This window comes from Coregonus lavaretus (assembly GCF_964263955.1).
Source record: "Coregonus lavaretus genome assembly, chromosome: 32".
Lineage (NCBI taxonomy): Eukaryota > Metazoa > Chordata > Actinopteri > Salmoniformes > Salmonidae > Coregonus > Coregonus lavaretus.
In genome coordinates this window covers 14,474,866-14,494,698 of record NC_140019.1, presented here as the reverse complement: position 1 = coordinate 14,494,698, position 19,833 = coordinate 14,474,866, and the positions used below count along the sequence as shown (strand labels likewise).

The 19,833-nt window shown below is 45.5% G+C and overlaps 1 protein-coding gene across 1 annotated transcript; it reads left to right on the top strand.

Annotated features, from left to right (window-relative positions):
- The first annotated feature begins 3,678 nt into the window (after nt 1-3,678).
- LOC311107285 (ligand of Numb protein X 2-like) lies at nt 3,679-18,260 on the top strand. Its single transcript, XM_084149769.1, has 10 exons — nt 3,679-3,878; nt 8,556-9,153; nt 10,108-10,292; nt 11,146-11,336; nt 14,351-14,788; nt 14,990-15,133; nt 16,124-16,298; nt 16,572-16,812; nt 17,045-17,203; nt 17,627-18,260. The coding sequence occupies exons 2-10, from the start codon at nt 8,750-8,752 to the stop codon at nt 17,760-17,762; spliced, it is 2,073 nt and encodes a 690-aa protein (XP_084005895.1). The 5' UTR covers nt 3,679-3,878; nt 8,556-8,749; the 3' UTR covers nt 17,763-18,260.
- The last annotated feature ends 1,573 nt before the right edge of the window (nt 18,261-19,833 follow it).

The following is a 19,833-nucleotide window of genomic DNA, read 5'->3' as shown; positions in this document are numbered from 1 at the left end:
CGTTTAAAAGACGTACAGTATCCCATTACAGACGTGGCGTATCAATTTATAACAGCCAAGCTCCACTTAAAAGGATTAAGATGTAAGGGCCCTTAATGATCAGCTTTGTCCTAAAGACATCAAAGGCCCTGGTGGAGTGAGAGTGCAGCTGCCCTACCTGACGGTGTGAGCTTCTCCTCTCTCGCTGGCGGTGCGGCCAAGAAAGTGTTTGTGTTGAGGATGTTTACCGATCTCAGGAAAGACAAACAGCTTCATTCTTGTTTGTGGGCCCCCTAGCTCAAACAGAGGGCCGTGGCTAATTTCTGTGAGAGAGAGAGGATGTGTTGCATTGTTTATCTTGTCTCTTTCTTTTTTCTTCCCTCCTTACCACCTTCTCTTTACTTCCACCATTTCCCGTCAGCTGCCATGCCAGATTTATTGTCCCGTGGGTTTTGGTGTGGTTCATCATAGAGCTTTTTAATAGCAGCAAAACAGATGAATTCATTCAAATAAAATAAGATTGCCATTTAGTCCTCATAACACCTTGCAGTCATGCAGTAATTTGTGCATAACAACTTTCAGTCTCGCAGTAACTTGTGAAAATGTATAACACCTTCAAAAAGACCAAATGTTCAACCAAAATATCCTATGTTCAACCAAAATATCCTTTAGAGAGGTACCCTTCCTTGGTTCAGTGCAAAACAGCAACACTTGGTCATTAACTTGTGTTAGTCATGCTACAATTGACCACATGGTGTCACTCTTACTCATCAAAGCTCATTAGATTCAAGCAATGTGACAGTCTTAACAAGGGGCTCTGTTCAATTCCGGTGGTCTTCACAGTGACTTACAATTGAATACCTCCTGCTCCTGGATATTGCAATTGTACCCTATCACGTAAATCTCTAAATATTTAGATATCTAGGTCTCTTCCATTGGATCTGTTGGTGGTAAGAAACAAAAAATGATCTACGCTACAATTAATAACAGTGTTATAAATGTTTTCTGAGGAGGCTGTGATGTTATCATAAAACTGTTCAGAAATACATGATATTGACAGTGAATTAAGGTTTGAGAGAAGTAGGACACTAGACGGCGGCAGGTAGCTTAATGGGTAAGAGCGTTGTGCCAGTAACCGAGAGGTCGCTGGTTCTAATCCCTGAGCTGACTAGGTGAAAAATTTGTCTGTGCCCTTAAGCAAGGCACTTAACCCTAATTGCTCCTGTAAGTCGCTCTGGATAAGAGCGTCTGCTAAATGACTAAAATGTAGACATTTCCTGGATAGAAGCGTTGTTACACATCCAGTGGGCACAACATGTCAGTCTTTGGCTGTAGCTTTTCCTTAGCAAGCCTATAAATCACAGGGGAACAGGCCCTAACAGAGAGGTTTTATGATGCAGAGACTTCCCTTCCATCCTGCAGGGGGTATGAAGCTAACACTGTTCATGTGTCAAAAGCCTTTTAACTGGTAGGGTCCCAAAGCAAGTATTATTACTTTATTGGGCACCATTCAGATGGCTCCTTTGTATTCAATATAAGTCTTACCAATAAATCAGGGAAGGGAGAAACTGAAGGGAAAACATAGCTTACAAATACTGTATTGTGTGTCACTTTTCTCACCATCTAATGCAAGGAGAGTTGAGAGAAACTGATAATGTAATTACAATTGAAATGCACATAGTTACAATTTTCTCTCATAAAACTGTTACACAAACTCTGGAGTCTTTAAGCATCCTCAATTGATCATTCATCCTCAATTCATCCTTAATTGATAATTACATGGTAGGCTACTAGCAGAAAAATGGTATTCACTTTTAATTTAACATAAAATAGTCTTCACTTTTAATTTAACATTACCTGTTTATTTTGCTAGTTAAAATAAAATATTTGCCAAAATGTGTTTATTACTTCATAGGCTACAGTATAGCACTACCGGTCAAAAGTTTTAGAACACCTACTCATTCAAGGGTTTTTCTTTATTTTGACTATTTTCTACATTGTAGAATAATAGCGAAGACATCAAAACTATGAAATAATACATATGGAATCATGTAGTAACCAAATAAAGTGTTAAACAAATCAAAATATATTTTATATTTGAGATTCTTTAAATAGCCACCCTTTGCTCTTGGCATTTTCTCAACCAGCTTCACCTGGAAAGCTTTTCCAACAGTCTTGAAGGAGTTCCCACATATGCTGAGCACTTGTTGGCTGCTTTTCCTTCACTCTGCGGTCCGACTCATCCCAAACCATCTCAATTTGGTTGAGGTCAGGGGATTGTGGAGGCCAGGTCATCTGATGCAGCACTCCATCACTCTCCTTGGTAAAATAGCCCTTACACAGCCTGGAGGTGTGTTGGGTCATTGTCCTGTTGAAAAACAAATGATAGTCCCACTAAGCACAAACCAGATGGGATGGCATATTGCTGCAGAATGCTGTGGTAGCCATGCTGGTAAAGTGTGCCTTGAATTCTAAATAAATCACAGACAGTGTCACCAGCAAAGCACCCCCACACCATAACACCTCCTCCTCCATGCTTTACGGTGGGAAATACACATGCGGAGATCATCCGTTCACTCACACCACGTCTCACAAAGACAAGGCGGTTGGAACCAAAAATCTCAAATTTGGACACCAGACCAAGGGACAGATTTCCACTGGTCTAATGTCCATTGCTGGTGTTTCTTGGCCCAAGCAGGTCTCTTCTTCTTATTGTGGTCCTTTAGTAGTGGTTTCTTTGCAGCAATTCGACAATGAAGGCCTGATTCACACAGTCTCCTCTGAACAGTTGATGTTGAGATGTGTCTGTTACTTGAACTCTGTGAAGCATTTATTTTGGCTGCAATTTCTGAGGCTGGTAACTCAAATTAACTTATCCTCTGTAGCAGAGGTAACTCTGGGTCTTCCATTCCTGTGGTGGTCCTCATGAGAGCCAGTTTCATCATTGCGCTTGATGGTTTTTGCGACTGCACTTGAAGAAACGTTTAAAGTTCTTGAAATGTTCTGTATTGATTGACCTTCATGTCTTAAAGTAATGATGGACTGTCATTTCTATTTGCTTATTTGAGCTGTTCTTGCCATAATATGGACCTCTGTATACCCCCCTACCTTGTCACAACACAACTGATTGGCTCAAATGCATTAAGGAAATAAATTCCACAAATTAACTTTTAAGAAGGCACACCTGTTGATTGAAATGCATTCCAGGTGACTACCTCATGAAGCTGGTTGAGAGAATGCCAAGAGTGTGTAAATCTGTCATCAAGGCAAAGCGTGGCTATTTGAAGAATCTTTATATTTTGATTTGATTAACACTTTTTAGGTTACTACATGATTCCATATGTGTTATTTCATAGTTTTGATGTCTTCGCTAATTTTCTACAAAGTAAAAAATTAAGAAAAACCATTGAATGAGTAGGTGTTCTAAAACCTTTGACCGGTAGTGTAGGCTGCTACTATGTAAAAACCGAAACTGAAGAAGGGACTGCCCATTGTAAAATATCGTGAAATGCAGATGATGACACATATAGGCCAAGTGTTCAATAATTAAAGGATGAATGAATGCCTATGCAGTGAATCACGCAATCCACGTGGGGTGTTGGAAAGTAACCTGCCTAGTTTGAATATCACCTGCATGGACTTCCTCTAGAGACGTCAGATTCTAGGATAGTTGTTTTGTTGTTCGAAGTTAGGAATATTACCTGTACGTCTAACAACAACTGAGTCGGCGCCCTGTGAAGAATGAGCTGTATTATTCACCCAGACATGTAACGTATACGATTATATTAATCGTTTCTCGCTTTATTATCGGAGTTTGTCGATACTATAGGCTACTTTAGTCATAGCACGAGTTCACGACCGTATTTGTTTTATTATTCCGGAAAAAGCCCTTCACACAGGTAAGAAGACGAGTTTCAGTCTCGGCCATCTCGATGGCTCGGCTCCTGTATATTCTATTCTCTCGTCAAATAGTGTTACACTTTTTAGGTGTATTTTCACACATTTTATACAGCCTACCATTAACATAAGTGTATGAAGATACAGTTTAGTCTAACACATTCCAACCAATTAAAGCCTAACATATCTCAGGTTGTGTTGTTGAAGGTGAGAAGTAATATGGTCAAGAAGTTTGTTTTTAGAGTGCGGAATTCTCAGCATTATTTTCCAGTGACGTGAGTAAACAAAGTAATATGCCATAAAATGTATAGGAGGAGTGACACTCAATGGATTTACCGCGCATGTGTGCAATGCATATTTGAATGAAGGGGGAAAGTTTGCTCGGTTGTTAACCTCGTCATCAGCTGTCAGTGTCAGTGGGGACATTGGATTATTTATGGTTTCTGACCAAGGAATAGACCAGCCCTCAATGATGGCCTCTTTTCTACAGTAACACCATAGTGCTAAAGCCTGTGTGTCGGGCATTAGAAGTGGGCACTTTCTGGTGAATGATGTAGAATTATAGAATATGATTAGGTTTTATTCTATAGTACAAAGCCATGTCATTGACAGTGATTATTGAAATTATACTGAGTATTGCAATGGCACATCATATGAATAGAGAGGTAACAGAAGATTTGCTCATACAACCAATATATGCTCAGTGGTCAGTTTACTAGGTACAGCCATCTAGTACCAGGTCGGACCCCCCTTTGCCTCCAGAACAGCCTGAATTCTTCGGGGCATGGAAACATTACTCAATTAGTGTCAAGGGACCTAATGTGTGCAAGGAAAACATTCCCCACACAATTACACCACCGCCACCAGCCTGTACTGTTGACACCAAGCAGGATGGGGCCATGGACTCATGCTGCTTATGCCAAATCCTGGCTCTGAAATCAGCATGATGCAACAGGAACCGGGATTCGTCGGACCAGGCAACGTTTTCCACTCCTCAATTGTCCAGTGTTGGTGATCACGTGCCCAATGGACCAGCTTCTTCTTGTTTTTAGCTGATAGGAGTGGAACCCGGTGTGGTCGTCTGCTGCAATACCCCATCTGTGACACGGACCAACGAGTTGTGCATTCCGAGATGCCGTTCTGCGCCGTTATTTGCCTGTTTGTGGCCTGCCTGTTACCTTGCACGATTCTTGCTATTCTCCTTCGACCTCCCATCAACGAGCTGTTTTCGCCCACAGACTTGCCGCTGACTGGACGGTTTTTGTTTGTCGCACCATTCTCGGTAAACCCTAGAGGCCAGGAGGCCGGACGTTTCTGAGATACTGGAACAGGCGCGCCTAGTCCCGACGATCATACCACGCTCAAAGTCACTTGGGTCACTCGTTTTGCCCATTCTAACGTTCAATCGAACAGTAACTGAATACCTTGATGCCTATCTGCCTGCTTTATATAGCAAGCCACAGCCACATGATTCACTGTCTGTAGGAGCGAACCATTTTCGTGTACCTAATAAACTGGCCACTGAGTGTATATTGCTTGGATGTGCATGTCAAGTTCAGACAGTCCTATTTGATCTTGAGGTGGTAGTGACTATTGGCTAATGACTGTTTTATTGTTAGTGGTGAGCTCTGCTCCATGGGAAACTGGTGTCATGTTCCCAAGAGCCTAAATCAAGAGGTTGTTTGTGTCAAATGACATAGGCTATAGGGGTACTTGGTTTGGAAGAGGTACGTTCCTTTAAATAATGGATCATAATTACTGCTTTTCTTCTTCGTTCTCTCTGTATTGAATAGCAGACCTAAGGAGCTTTATGTGACCAATGACTATGGAGGCCATATCTCTATTCATTGATGGATATTCCTGATCAGAAGTTGATGCCTTGTTTCTGGAGCCCATTGTGGTGTGTACTTTTCTGACAGTGGTCTGCTGCTGAACAGTGGGAGGATTACAGCCTGTGACTTTAGCCTGGATGGGTTTCTGTAGTGGAGACTGTGGCACCAATGGGTACCATGCTCAAGGCTTCAGGTTGGCTAGCAATCATACAACTGTCTGGTGTAGAAAGGGAGTGGGTAGATTATGAAGCAATGTGAACTTTAGGGGGCAAGTATACTGTTTTGGCGTTCCCTGTATTTTCACTTTCAGTCAATCATAACGGACAGTCAAATCAGTCAGGACACCCCCCTTTTAGCTGATCTAATACATCTCTCTTTTCTGTCTGCCTCATGGATTTACCTGCCTTCACTTTTAACGAGGGTGTGCGGAAAATGTGACTCACCTCTGCTGTTGTGGAGACACAATGGAAACATTGGTGAGGTGAGGTTATTGTCTGTCATAACCACAGTAAGTGAACAGCTGGCAGTCCTGTTTGACTTAAAAGCTCACCTGTCTATGAGTGACTGTTCCAATGCCACCTGCACATGGAAGGCTAATCTTTCATGTTGAGCCAAGACATTTTTCCTAGAAAGCTTTGAATGTCACATGATTACACATTGATGTTGAGGTATTTCCCCCGTTAAGGTCACCTTGTCATCTTTAGAACACGCCTTATACCAGAACTACACATGAAAAGTTCAGTACTTAACAATGCAACGTTGCCAACGTTACAATGTATAGCATTGCATACCACTGCTATCAAAGCATGTTTAGCCCGGGATAATGATTGACTGAAGACATCAATACCACTGGGAATTATTTTCAAAGCAGTTTCCTCCTAGTTATTTCCTCCAGGCATTAGAAACCATTGATTAAAATATATGATTCATGTCTTTGTTATATGATATGAAACATTGATTAATATAATTAAACATTAAAGGTCAATGGAACATTAAATGGGTTATACATGTGAACATGCCCTTTTAGGCGATAAGTAGTTGAACAGACTTAATAAAGCTATCCTCTGAAAGAAGAACCAAGGAAAGGCCTACGTAGAACCAGGGGACGTGTAAAGGCAGTAGAATTAATCAGGGGATGCTGTATGGTCGCTAGTCTCACATCCAAGGTCCCTGCCTGCCTGGCTCCTCAGCAGCCCACTGCCTTTAATAACTACCCATGCTGCATCCTCAATGAAACTCAAAGGACCCTTCCACTCCGCCACATTCTCTGTCCAGCTCTCTCCTATTAAACATTTATAGACTATGTGCTTTTATGCTATGACAAATATGCATACCAAAGATTAGGAGGAATTTTATTTAGGCTAATCTCTGTTTCGGCCAGGCAAGTCTAAACATGCATGTGCTGATAAGGAGGCATTCCATCTACTCCAGTCAAGTGTTTGTTTTGTTTTACACAGAATTCCAATTATGGGACACACTTGACTTCATCATCCATCTTCTGAAGTAATCTCAGATCAGATTGAATATTTGTAGAGCCATTGAGTCTGGTCATGTGAATTCCCAAAGAAGTGGGGCTCCGTGACCCTTATCCATTACAAGATCACTTGAGTAACGAGAAAGAAAGGCGGTGAGAGAGTGGGCTGTCCTGTTTGACCTCAGGTTGTGTGTGTGTGTGTGTGTGTACACTACTGCCTTGGTGTAATTGCTCAGCCTTGGGTTTGGCCTCAGTGTTTTGCCTGCGCTAGTGCAACATCAGCAGTCTGAGTCCCCCCCCACCCCCCCAGCCTAGTCACACCACTCCCCCTCAGTTTGCCACACAGCCGGTGCAGTGCTGGGCACACACACACACACACACACACACACACAGATCCTCTGACTGTGTGTCGGGGATGTAGAGCTCTGGTTTCAGTCAGTCTGCAGGCAGCTAGCACAGCTGTTGGCTCTGAGTTTCTTGTTTGCATGCGGTGGCTGCCGCCTGGCTGGGGCCCCTGGCAAAGCTGATATCAGCTTCTCAGGTAGGTGGAACAAAGCTAATGACAAACAAGATACAGAATCAGTCTGCTCTTTTGCCTTGCTGACCGCTCGACTGGGGTCAGAGAGTAGTGCAGGGACTGGTGAGTGAATGCAGGGAAGCTGGTCTGTGTACATCATTCTGTTGGCTGGGTTTTTATCATGTGACAAAGGGGAATGAGAAAAGGTGGCACGCAAACAGCTCAGTATTTGCATCAGTAATGTTGGTTAGATACTCCTCCTCAGTGTACTTTGTGAGATGTTCACGCCACACTCATGTATACTTGTTTGTTTGTGCTGCAGTTTGCTGGTTTTACGATACATTTGACAAGAGTTTTGATTGAAGCTTACAAATCAGCTCCTTTTCTTTGCACATGTGTAGAGTATGTTGCTAAAAGCGAAGAATGCATTTATAGTCAGCCTCTGCTAAAGACAGGGAATTAGTGGAGAGATTAGATGCCTCACAGAGAGATAGGAACCTCTGCTGAGGGGGTCATTAGTGATGGGGATTGCATTTCTGCCCAGTTCATTCAGTTCTCATTTTCTTCTAGTGCCATGTCTGTTCCTTCCCATTAGCACGGTTTTTACTTTTAGTCATTTTTGGCCCTTTCTCAGCTCATTTCATGGGGGTTTACCCATTTTAATGAAGCGCACAGTGACACGTAGCCGAAAGGAGAATTCCTTCAATCCCTCAGGAAACCGTCTGAGAGGAAACAGCTGCTGCGGCCTCCATATTGTTGCCGCTCTGTGGATTTGTCATTTCCTGTTGAGCCAGTCGATATGAGTAGGAAAAGTCCCAACTCTAACGGCAGACCTCTTTTGTGCTCCCCTCAACAGAAATCCAGGATGAAGACATGAGGAGGAGAGGACACGCGGTGGATCAGGGTTTCAACCTCACCTTAACTTTGGAATGTTTGCCCCCTTATGAAATAAACGAAGCATATCCTTTCAGGGAGAGGGGGGCACAGAGGAAGTAGGACAGTGGAACAAAGGAAGTTGGACTTGCTAGCTAGGTACTCCAGCCTGTGGCCATGACTGAGCCCATGGTCCCCAGTGGCAGCAGCAGTGCTGGCCTGACATGGGCAAAGATGTGCAAGGAGTGTGGCCAGCAGCACGAGGGGGGCCACGAGAACCACCTGTACGAGTACCAGGATGAGGTAGATGACGAGCTGGTGTGCCACATCTGTCTGCAGCCCCTGCTGCAGCCCATGGACACGCCGTGCGGACACACCTACTGCTTCCAGTGCCTCAGCAGCTTCCTGAAGGAGCAGGACTTCTGTCCCGTGGACCGCCAGCAGCTGCAGCTTCACCAGTGCCGGCCCTCCAGCCTGCTGGTCAGGAACCTGCTGGACAAGCTGACCGTGCTCTGCCCACACCAAGCTGAGTGCCAGCAGCAGATGCAGCGCTGCGAGCTGCAGCCCCACCTGCACAACAGGTAAAGAGGGTTATGGCCGGGGCACCGGGGTGATGGGCCGGGGAAGAGGGAGATGGAGATGGGAAAGTTTAGTTGAGCTTAAAATGTCTGCTTTGCAACAAGAGTAAGTAAGCCAAAATAGTACCTGTCTGTTTGCTGTAGTTTATATTTGGCTGGTCTATTTATTTTCCTATGCCTGAATTTAGCAATACATTTTGAGTTAATGGGTCAAATGTTAACCTAACATGGATTCACAGAACATAAGTCAATCAGGTTTAGAGTCTCCCATGAAATAGCTTTTATTACATAGTGCCTGGACTCAAAGGAGAGGTTCAGTCTCAAATGTCATATCCCCGAGATCTTTGTAATTTGTGGATTAGCCTTCCCTTTCCTCACGTGGCCAATGTGGTATGGTGCTTATCGTCTTAGTGGTTAGCTAGCAGCTATGACGCAGTCAGTAGTGGGTAAAGGTTATGTTGTGATAGCTGGTCATGCTGCTGCCATCCGTCCAGTGCAAACAGACAGGAGGCAGAGTTCAGACAGCAGGACCAGCAGCAGTAGCTCTCTCTCTGACTTAATCACACTCGACCTGTCCCCCCCTCAGTCTCCCTGCAATGCAGTAAAAAAGCCTCCTCATCTGCATAGCTCTTCTCCTCTTCTCATAGTCTCACTCTCTCTGACTCCCTCACCAGTCACTCAATCTATTCATTCCCATTTCCCACACCTCTAGCTTTTTAGAATTTTCCTCCTCCTCACTGAAACAAATGAATGAACATTGATCGAACTCCCTTTTTTGCTGGTCACACAGAATCTAAAGAAATGTAGGTGGTGTGTGCTCACTCACGATATTTTAGGTTACCTTCATGGACAGCTTTGGATGAATGTCATGAGGGTTAATTAAAAGGAGGATTGTTGATCTAACTCTCTCACTCTTTTCCTCTCTCTCCTTCTTTCTCCCTCTCCTCCCTCTTTCAGATGTCCTGTTTTCAGAAGGCTGAGGGAGGAGGCAGAGAGGAGGAAGAGACCCCCCTGGAATGAGCTTAAGGGGAACAGGGGTGAGGGGGAGTCGGGCGTTGATACCAAACACACCCGTACCCCCACCCGGGGCGTCCTGCCCGAGCCTGGCCTCATCAACCCTGCCTTCGAAGAGAGTGAGGACGGTAAGATGTCACACGTCACTCACGTCCTACTCCGCCCGCAACACAAACCAGATAGACGTCACACTAACGTCACTATGTCTGAAGTCTGATTATAGGTGGATGATAATGATAGTCTGTCAGTCTAAGTGAATAGCAGTGAGCTCCCATTGAAAAAAGACGATACTTTTTAAGAATGGGAAAGCACCCGGGGAAAGGACGGGACAGGAAACAGTCTGTCAGCTGTGTTAACTTTAGGGAAAACCCAAAGCCCCTTTGATGTGGCCATCCCTGGCAAGAGCGTTGCCAGACCTGGAGAAGAGGAGTGCTGATCATTTAGCTGGGGGCTTAGGATTTCAGACACTCAGGCCAAAACCTCGTCTGAACCTTCAGAACGTGTATCAACCAGATATGGAAACCATGTGTTTGACTCCGTTCCTTTCATTCTAGTCCAGCCATTACAATGAGCCTGTCCTCCTATAGCTCCTCCCACCAGCCTCCTCTGGTATCAACCTAACCTCTGTCTGGTCTAGACTTAGAACCCCTCCTGACATTTTGTAATCCAGTACTGTGGAACAAAGTCCATCAAAACAAAGTTACCTGGCAATACTGGTGATTGTTATCACAGAAATGATTAGCTCATCATGAGTGATTCTTGGGGAATAGGTTGCCACTCGCCCTACATGAATCAGAACCAGGGGTGTGTGTTGGCATTGCACACACAATAACAGGCAACCATGGACCATTGATATATGTTTGAGCATATATGAATCTCGGTGTGTGTGTGTGCGCGCGTCAGGTTGTTTGTCTCTGTTTATGTAAACATGTACCTCCAAAATCATCATGCCCTTGTCTGCCCCCTTCTCTCCCCCCACAGAGACCCCCCTGCGGTCCAGCCTGGTGGCCGAGGCCAATGTGGTGGAGATGTTTCGGGAAGAGCAGGAGTTGGGCCTGCGTATTGTGGGAGGAAAGGACACGCCCCTGGGGAACATAGTCATCCAGGAGATCATCCGTGACTCACTGGCGGCCCGTGACGGCAGGCTGGCCCCAGGGGACCACATTCTGGAGGTGAGACAGGTTCTTCACTGCAAATAATAGAGGGATAGGTCACCTGAAAAATATGTTCAGTCCTCTACCCTCCTTCCCATCCTCTTATGTAGCTTTAGTGCTGTAGCCGTATACTTTCAAATGACCACCTTGACGATGGTAATGGCTGCACTTTGTGAAGATTGTGCTTTATGAGAAGCTTTGACCTATGCAGTCAGGATATTCCACACAAACACCCTATTCCCTTTGGTTCCCATGATCCTCAGTAAATAGAGGCATTTGTTGGTGGGGAAGCAGATATTCGGGATGAACGGGTCTCTGGCTCCATGGTAACAGGCGTGGCAGAGCTCTGTTGTCCAAGCAGGCCCATGAAACACTGTTTCAGGCCGAGCCCCTTCAGGCCGAGCCCCATCTTCTGGAAGGCCAAAGTTCACATGATTGCAGACAGGCTCTGTCTAGTTTTCTTCAATGTTTTCTTTTTCTTGGACAGAAAGGGCTGATTATGACACGTAGTCTAGTGACCTTTTGGCTATGGTCCTGGTTGTAAATTAGCCAAAAGGCTAAGCAAGATGAAATGCTAGTGGTGAGGGTGTCTGGTGAAGTCTCAACACATGAGTCCACTCGCTTGATGGTCTGCGTGCTCCATGTTGCTCTGTCTGTCTGCGTGCTCCGTGTTGCTTGTCCTATGTTGCTCTGCATGTGCTATTTGTCTGTCTGTATTGTAATTGCTTTAAATAACTTGCCCAGGGACATTTACTGAAACTTTGATTTAATGTGCACTGTTCCTGTAAAAATCCAAAATAAACTCAAACCTGGTTTCCATCCAGAGGGTAGAACTAGGGTACAGAGATAGTATATCTTTGAAAGGGCTTTCACAAAGATACAGCTTCCTTTCTTCCCACAATCCTGCTCCCTCTCTCCTCCTTGGATTTCTCCTCCCCCAGCTGTATGGCAGGGGTGCCTGAGCCCATCTCTTCCTCTGGGCTGACCAATCACACATTTGGAATGAAAACACTCATCTCACCTCTACTGGCTGCCTTGGTAGCAGTAATACAGTGGGGAAAAAAAGTATTTAGTCAGCCACCAATTGTGCAAGTTCTCCCACTTAAAAAGATGAGAGAGGCCTGTAATTTTCATCATATGTACACGTCAACTATGACAGACAAATTGAGGGAAAAAAATCCAGAAAATCACATTGTAGGAAAATTGTAGACCTGCACCAGGCTGGGAAGACTGAATCTCCAATAGGTAAGCAGCTTGGTTTGAAGAAATCAACTGTGGGAGCAATTATTAGGAAATGGAAGACATACAAGACCACTGATAATCTCCCTCGATCTGGGGCTCCACGCAAGATCTCACCCCGTGGGGTCAAAATGATCACAAGAACGGTGAGCAAAAATCCCAGAACCACACGGGGGGACCTAGTGAATGACCTGCAGAGAGCTGGGACCAAAGTAACAAAGCCTACCATCAGTAACACACTACGCCGCCAGGGACTCAAATCCTGCAGTGCCAGACGTGTCCCCCTGCTTAAGCCAGTACATGTCCAGGCCCGTCTGAAGTTTGCTAGAGTGCATTTGGATGATCCAGAAGAGGATTGGGAGAATGTCATATGGTCAGATGAAACCAAAATATAACTTTTTGGTAAAAACTAAACTCGTCGTGTTTGGAGGACAAAGAATGCTGAGTTGCATCCAAAGAACACCATATCTACTGTGAAGCATGGGGGTGGAAACATCATGCTTTGGGGCTGTTTTTCTGCAAAGGGACCAGGACGACTGATCCGTGTAAAGGAAAGAATGAATGGGGCCATGTATCGTGAGATTTTGAGTGAAAACCTCCTTCCATCAGCAAGGGCATTGAAGATGAAACGTGGCTGGGTCTTTCAGCATGACAATGATCCCAAACACACTGCCCGGGCAACGAAGGAGTGGCTTCGTAAGAAGCATTTCAAGGTCCTGGAGTGGCCTAGCCAGTCTCCAGATCTCAACCCCATAGAAAATCTTTGGAGGGAGTTGAAAGTCCGTGTTGCCCAGCGACAGCCCCAAGACATCACTGCTCTAGAGGAGATCTGCATGGAGGAATGGGCCAAAATACCAGCAACAGTGTGTGAAAACCTTGTGAAGACTTACAGAAAACGTTTGACCTGTGTCATTGCCAACAAAGGGTATATAACAAAGTATTGAGAAACTTTTGTTATTGACCAAATACTTATTTTCCACCATAATTTGCAAATAAATTCATAAAAAATCCTACAATGTGATTCTCAGGATTTTTTTTTTCTCATTTTGTCTGTCATAGTTGACGTGTACCTATGATGAAAATTACAGGCCTCTCTCATCTTTTTAAGTGGGAGAACTTGCACAATTGGTGGCTGACTAAATACTTTTTTTCCCCACTGTATAACTGCTCACTTTTTGGGGTCCTTTGTGGACAGCTAGTGGCTGTAAAGAGATATGTGTGACAGAGCGGAGATTGAATTCCTAATTTGTTGAAATTGAATCCCTCGCTTCCCCCTGAGTCGATGTATTGATTTTAAGAAGGGCTTCTCTCAGATTAGGTTTGTAAAGCTGGAATTGGTCTAAAATGGGTCCAATTATTTACACCTACTCTACCAAAGGTCGATACAATGCCTCAATACAATGCATCAATACAATGCATCGACCAACATGAGTCGAGGTACCTGTGGTTTTTGGCTGTACATGTCAAAGATGGAGGCACAGCTCTTACTCTTTTCAAAGTTGTATGTCTACTTCTATTGATTTTCTTATTGTTAAAAACGGTGATTCCATGAGGCCAAACAATCAATACCAGTTTAAAAGGAACTAGAGTTACACCTCCATCCTATGATGTATTGTTCTACATAATTATATCTTGATCAGGAGAAAGTATTTTAATTTGGCTATCCATCAAGGCAGGGACCAGTCACTTCCCACAGCTGTCAATACTCTGTGTATATTTAGTCCACCTGCAGTGTTCCAGAGGGCTGCTGTATCATTGACAGTGTTGCTGACCGTGTGGTGTTGTGTTTCTAGGTGAATGACGTCAGCCTGGCGTCTATCCCACACGGCCGGGCCATCTCCGCGCTGCGGCGGCCATGCCCTCTGCTCAGACTCATCGTCATGCAGGAGAAGGGCTTCAACCCCCGTCACCCGCAACGCCCTGGCCTCGAGCACCACACGCCCCCCTCCACCATCACGGCCACCGCCTCCCCTCCCACTCACAGTCCCCACGGCACCGCTCACAGCCAGGGTACGGTGATCCAGGTGACGCTGGTGAAGAGGGACCGCTCGGAGCCGCTGGGCATCAAACTGATCCGCAAGTCGGACGAGACGGGGATCTTCATTCTGGACCTGCTGGCGGGGGGGCTGGCGGCCAAGGACGGGAAACTATGCAACAATGACAAGGTGCTGGCAATCAACGGGCAGGACCTGAGACACGGCACCCCAGAGAGCGCAGCACAGATCATACAGGTATGTCTTCTATAGTAGACAAGTTACAGCACGGCTATTCCATGCAGACCAAAGCACGAGACATTATGGAAATAGGATTCATTATAATCTCTTACGGAAACATTGACTTTCATGTTAGCAGAGGTTCCCAGGGTATATTTGCTGGCTGTGTAATGAATGTGAGGCCCGAAGTATGTGTGTGTATAATGTGTGTGTCTGCAGGCCAGTGAGGTGCGGGTGAACTTTGTGGTGATGAGGCAGCCGGAGCCCCAGGAGGAGGGGGGCAGCGGTGGAGCGGGGGAGGGCCGAGTGGCCAGGAGGGCTCCAGAACCCCAGAATTTCAGACGCCCCTCCACCTACACGAAGGTAAACAATCTCCTCCCCCGATGTTTAGAACTTACTACAAACTGCTGTATATCTCAGTTAGTGTATGTTAGTATGAAAAATGTATGCACTCACTAACTGTAAGTCGCTCTGGATAAGAGCGTCTGCTAAATGACTCAAATGTAATGTAATGTTAGTGTGTGCACACATGATCCTAAAAGCCTGTCATGTTTACATAATGTAATCATGGCACCACGATCGATCAGTCCCATCCCAGCCCTCTGTCACCAGTCCAGGCTACCTAGCACGTCCACAGAAGCCATCCTCACTCAGACAGAGGTGAAAGGGGCCTTGGGAGCAGACCGACACGTGTCCCTGGTCCAGAGATAAAAGCCCTTCTCTGGGGCCTGCTCACTCCTGATCAAAAGGCCCAGAGTGCTGCCTCCCTCTGCCGCTGCGGGGCCACTACCACGTTTTGTTTGTTTATAGCTTCGGGTGGCAGAGGATCAAAGCCGGTGATGGTTAGCTTTCACCTGCAGAGCCCAGGCTTTGAGTGTTGCTGGGGGTGAAGGGTTCCCTGCTGGGGGGAGGAAGAGGGAGGGCGCTCCTCCTCCCCTCCCCAGCCCCCTCTGAAGGTTTACAGACTCCAGAGCAAAACAATAAGGAGCTGTGGATTTCGACACGTGCACCAGAGAGCCGAGTGTCGATCCTCTGGGTTTGAGTCCGCAGCTGCATCTGAGATGTTGCTGCTTACATTGGTTTGGACAAGCGGTTTCACGAGGAATCAATTAGGTCAAAAGATCCTTCTCAGTTCTAGGAAATGGAGAGGGGAAGATGATGGGCAGCATAGCCGAGAAGGAATGCCGAGTTAGGCATATAGTGCTAGTTTTCTTTGATGGCAGTCTTTTCTATGATGACCAGAAATAATTCTTAAGAAGTCGTTTTGGTCTTAAGAACAGGAAGTAAATCTAAATAGCCTACTGCTCCTCATCAATGGAAAGCAAATGAAGTGTTCTTCCTGGTGTTTCCCAGGATCCTCCAGGGGGCTTCTCCAGCCAGGAGAAGACGGTGAGTCTGAAGAAGGATCCAAGACTCTCCCTGGGCATCACCATCGCTGGGGGGAGGGACTGCCGCAGTCGCCTGCCCGTCTACATCACCAGTGTCCAGCCTGTCGGCTGCCTACACCGAGACGGCACTATCAAAAAAGGTACACTTGGGATAAATGCTTTCATACAACCACCAAACCAGTGACCATTATCAGTCATGGTTTTGATAGGACATTACCGTTTTCATTCCATACGTTGACCCCATGTAGCATGGCTAATGTTCAGATTTAAATGCCTAAGGGGATAATTCTGTTAGTGAAGGGGTAGACAATGCATACCTCTTGCACATTTAACGGGAAGACCTTTTGAAGTAAGGCCAGCTTTGCATGCAGAGGCTAGGTTTTCTTGACATGGTTCTGGTTTCTGTTGCCCAGGGGATGTCCTGCTGAGCATCAACGGCGTGGATCTGACCCAGCTGACCTACAATGAGGCGGTGTCGGTGCTGAAGGCTCAGACGGCTCAGGCCCAAGTGGTCCTCAGGGTCATCCAGACCATCTCAGAGGAGCCAGAGGACGAGGGGGAGGCCACCAAGGATGCCATGGAATCTGTGGAGAACCCAAGGGAGGATGACGCCAACTGGGCCCCACAGTGGACCCGCTGGCTGGGCCTGCCCAGGTAAGCACACACACTAATCATTGGTTGGAAAATAACTCGCCTCAAGTTTGCATGACCTCAACTTTGCATTCCTTCAAATCCATCTGTGTCATGAGTACAGCTAGTCTGTTGCATCGGAAAAGTACCCTATCACTTGTTTCAGGCGGCCATTTAAAACATGGAGGTCTTACATTTGTGCTTATGAAATCACACAGACACTTTTGAGTGTAACTTCCTCTCCTCTTCCTTACAGTCACATGCACTGGTGCCGTGACATTGTGTTGCTGAAGACCAATCAGGAGAGCTGGGGCTTCAGCATTGTGGGCGGCTACGAGGAGAGCCATGGACAGCAGCCCTTCTTCATCAAGACCATCGTGCCTGGTACACCCACCCACCTCGACGGACGCCTCAAGTGAGTTGCTTCACACTGGCAGTGCTAGTTTATTATCATAAACCTCAGTGAGAAAACACATGTGGTTACTATCTGGGAGGTTGAAGAAGTGTAGGAGCAGTGAGAAGGGGGTTATGTTTTGGTAAGTCTGCCCTGTTCTTTGATAAGGCATGTACTCCCTTTTGTGCAAACTTGCCTCCCCAAGGACAGGATTTAACAGAAATACCTGGTGTTACCATTTAATTAAACTGAGAGCAGAGATGGAGCCAGCCTGGTATCCAGTGCTCATTAGATGTGATTCCCCTGTAGAAGGCCATCATATTTAGACCTTACTGCACAGCTGTTAGGAGAATGATTATGGTGGAGGGTAGGTCATTGTGTTACATGTATTGTGCCCATCTCTGTGCCCCATGTTTACGGACTGTCCCTCTGTGTTGTCTCCAGGTGTGGTGATGAGATTGTAGCTGTGAACGGAGCCACCACGGTGGGCATGAACAACTCATCCCTCATACCCATGCTCAAGCTGCAGAAGAATAAAGTCACACTGACTGTGGTGTCCTGGCCGGGGAGCCTGGTGTAGATACACACACACACACACACACACACACACACACACTCTGCCTTACTCCTGTCTCCACTGACTGTGGTGTCCTGGCCGGGGAGCCTGGTGTAGATACACACACACACAAAGATACACACACACACACACACACACACACACACACACACACAGACGCACACCCTGCCTTGCTCCTGTCTCCACTGAGCCTCTTGTCATCTCTGCACACAACACCCTAGAATCTCATTTGTGACATTCTTGGAAAGATGGTTACTTCTCCGATTTATTGTTAATTTCACTAGATAATCTCTTCTGATGTGGATTGTAATATAGATTGTCAATTTGCACATTGCTCTAGCTGACTAGTGTGACTGAATTTCACATTTGATTTGTTTCACTGCTTTGGTTATTGTTGTTGTTACTCAAAAGGGCCATTGATTGTCTGGCTGAACAAATTGGGTTTATCAGGGTGAAGGATGAATTGACAATCAATGAACTATTAAAAGTTGGAATCCTTAATGGTCGAAACAGCCACATCCATGTATATATGTCTGTGTGTATATGTATGTATGTATGTATACACACACACACACACTGGCCAGTTTATTAGGTACACCACCCCGTTCACAAATTGAGTCATGTAGCTGTGGTTTGCTATATAAAGCAGGCAGACAGGCATCGAGGCATTCAGTTACTGTTCGATTGGACGTTAGAATGGGCAAAACAAGTGACATTTGAGCGTGGTATGATCGTCGGTGCCAGGCACGCCGGATCCAGTATCTCAAAAACAGCCGCCCTCCTGGGCTTTTCACGCACGACAATGTCTAGGGTTTACCAAGAATGGTGTGACAAACAAAAAACATCCAATCAGCCGCAGTCCTGTGGGAGAAAACAGCTTGTTGATGAGAGGTCGAAGGAGAATGGCAAGAATCGTGCAAGCTAACAGGTGGGCCACAAACAGACAAAAATAACGTCGCAGTACAACAGTGGTGTGCAGAATGGCATCTCAGAACGCTCAGTTTACTTCAGTGGCCTGCACAGTCCCCAGACCTCAACACAATAGACCATCTTTGGGATTAGATGGAACGGCCTGTTCACAGCATGCATGTACCGCCGTCCAATCTGCAGCAACTGCATGATGCCATTGCGTCAGCATGGATCAACATCCCGGTGGAATGTTTCCGACACCTTGTAGAATGCCCCGAAGAATTCCGGCTGTTCTAGAGGCAAAGGGGGCTCTGACCCGGTACTAGACGGGTGTACCTAATAAACTGTCCAGGTGAGTGTATATCTGCGATATTACAACGAAGTTACTAAAAACAACAAACACTGTTTTTTTCCCCTCGTACATCATTGCACGCTCGATAGAATGGCATGTACTGCAATATTGTTTACCATGCTGCTCGACACTCCTTAGCTTGACAACAAAAACAATAACAGCGGTGGTGGGGTGGCCAGTGGCGCTGTTTTTCCCTACTGCGGATTCCATCTTTAAGGGTAAACTGGAAGGATCTTTACTGTTTTGGAATTCTTGTTTTTACCCTGTCTTGAACGCTTTAAACATTAGTTTTTAGCAGATTTTGCTTACCTGTTCAATGCCCATTTGTTTCCCCCCCCATATTTGTTAATGATGGGATATATTTGTAGATTTCAAATTTCATGTGAAAAGGGCCTATTTTAGGCTATGAAACATATCTCTATAATTCCACAGTTAAATAAGAAAATTGATTTAATATACCAAATTGATTAGGAAAGGGTGACAGTTGACTATGTAGAAAGATGCCAAAGTCACATGTACCCATCCTCTCCAACACCTTCAGCCTTTAGATTATAACAGATACTGTGTTGTTTTATCCATATATATACTAGGATGTTCTAGTGGCTTCTGGTTTTTATGAATGATTTATTTCCTAACTGTACTGTAATAATCTCTTACATTTTTGTGCAATGCCTCATACCGAATGTCTTTGATTAATGTGGGTGCCTTGTACATGTTGAAGGACAAATCAAAGTTCGAACACTTGCCTTAATTGCCACAACCTTATTTTTTTCTTAAAGCTCCCACCTCATTTTCTTACCAATGAGAAAGCGG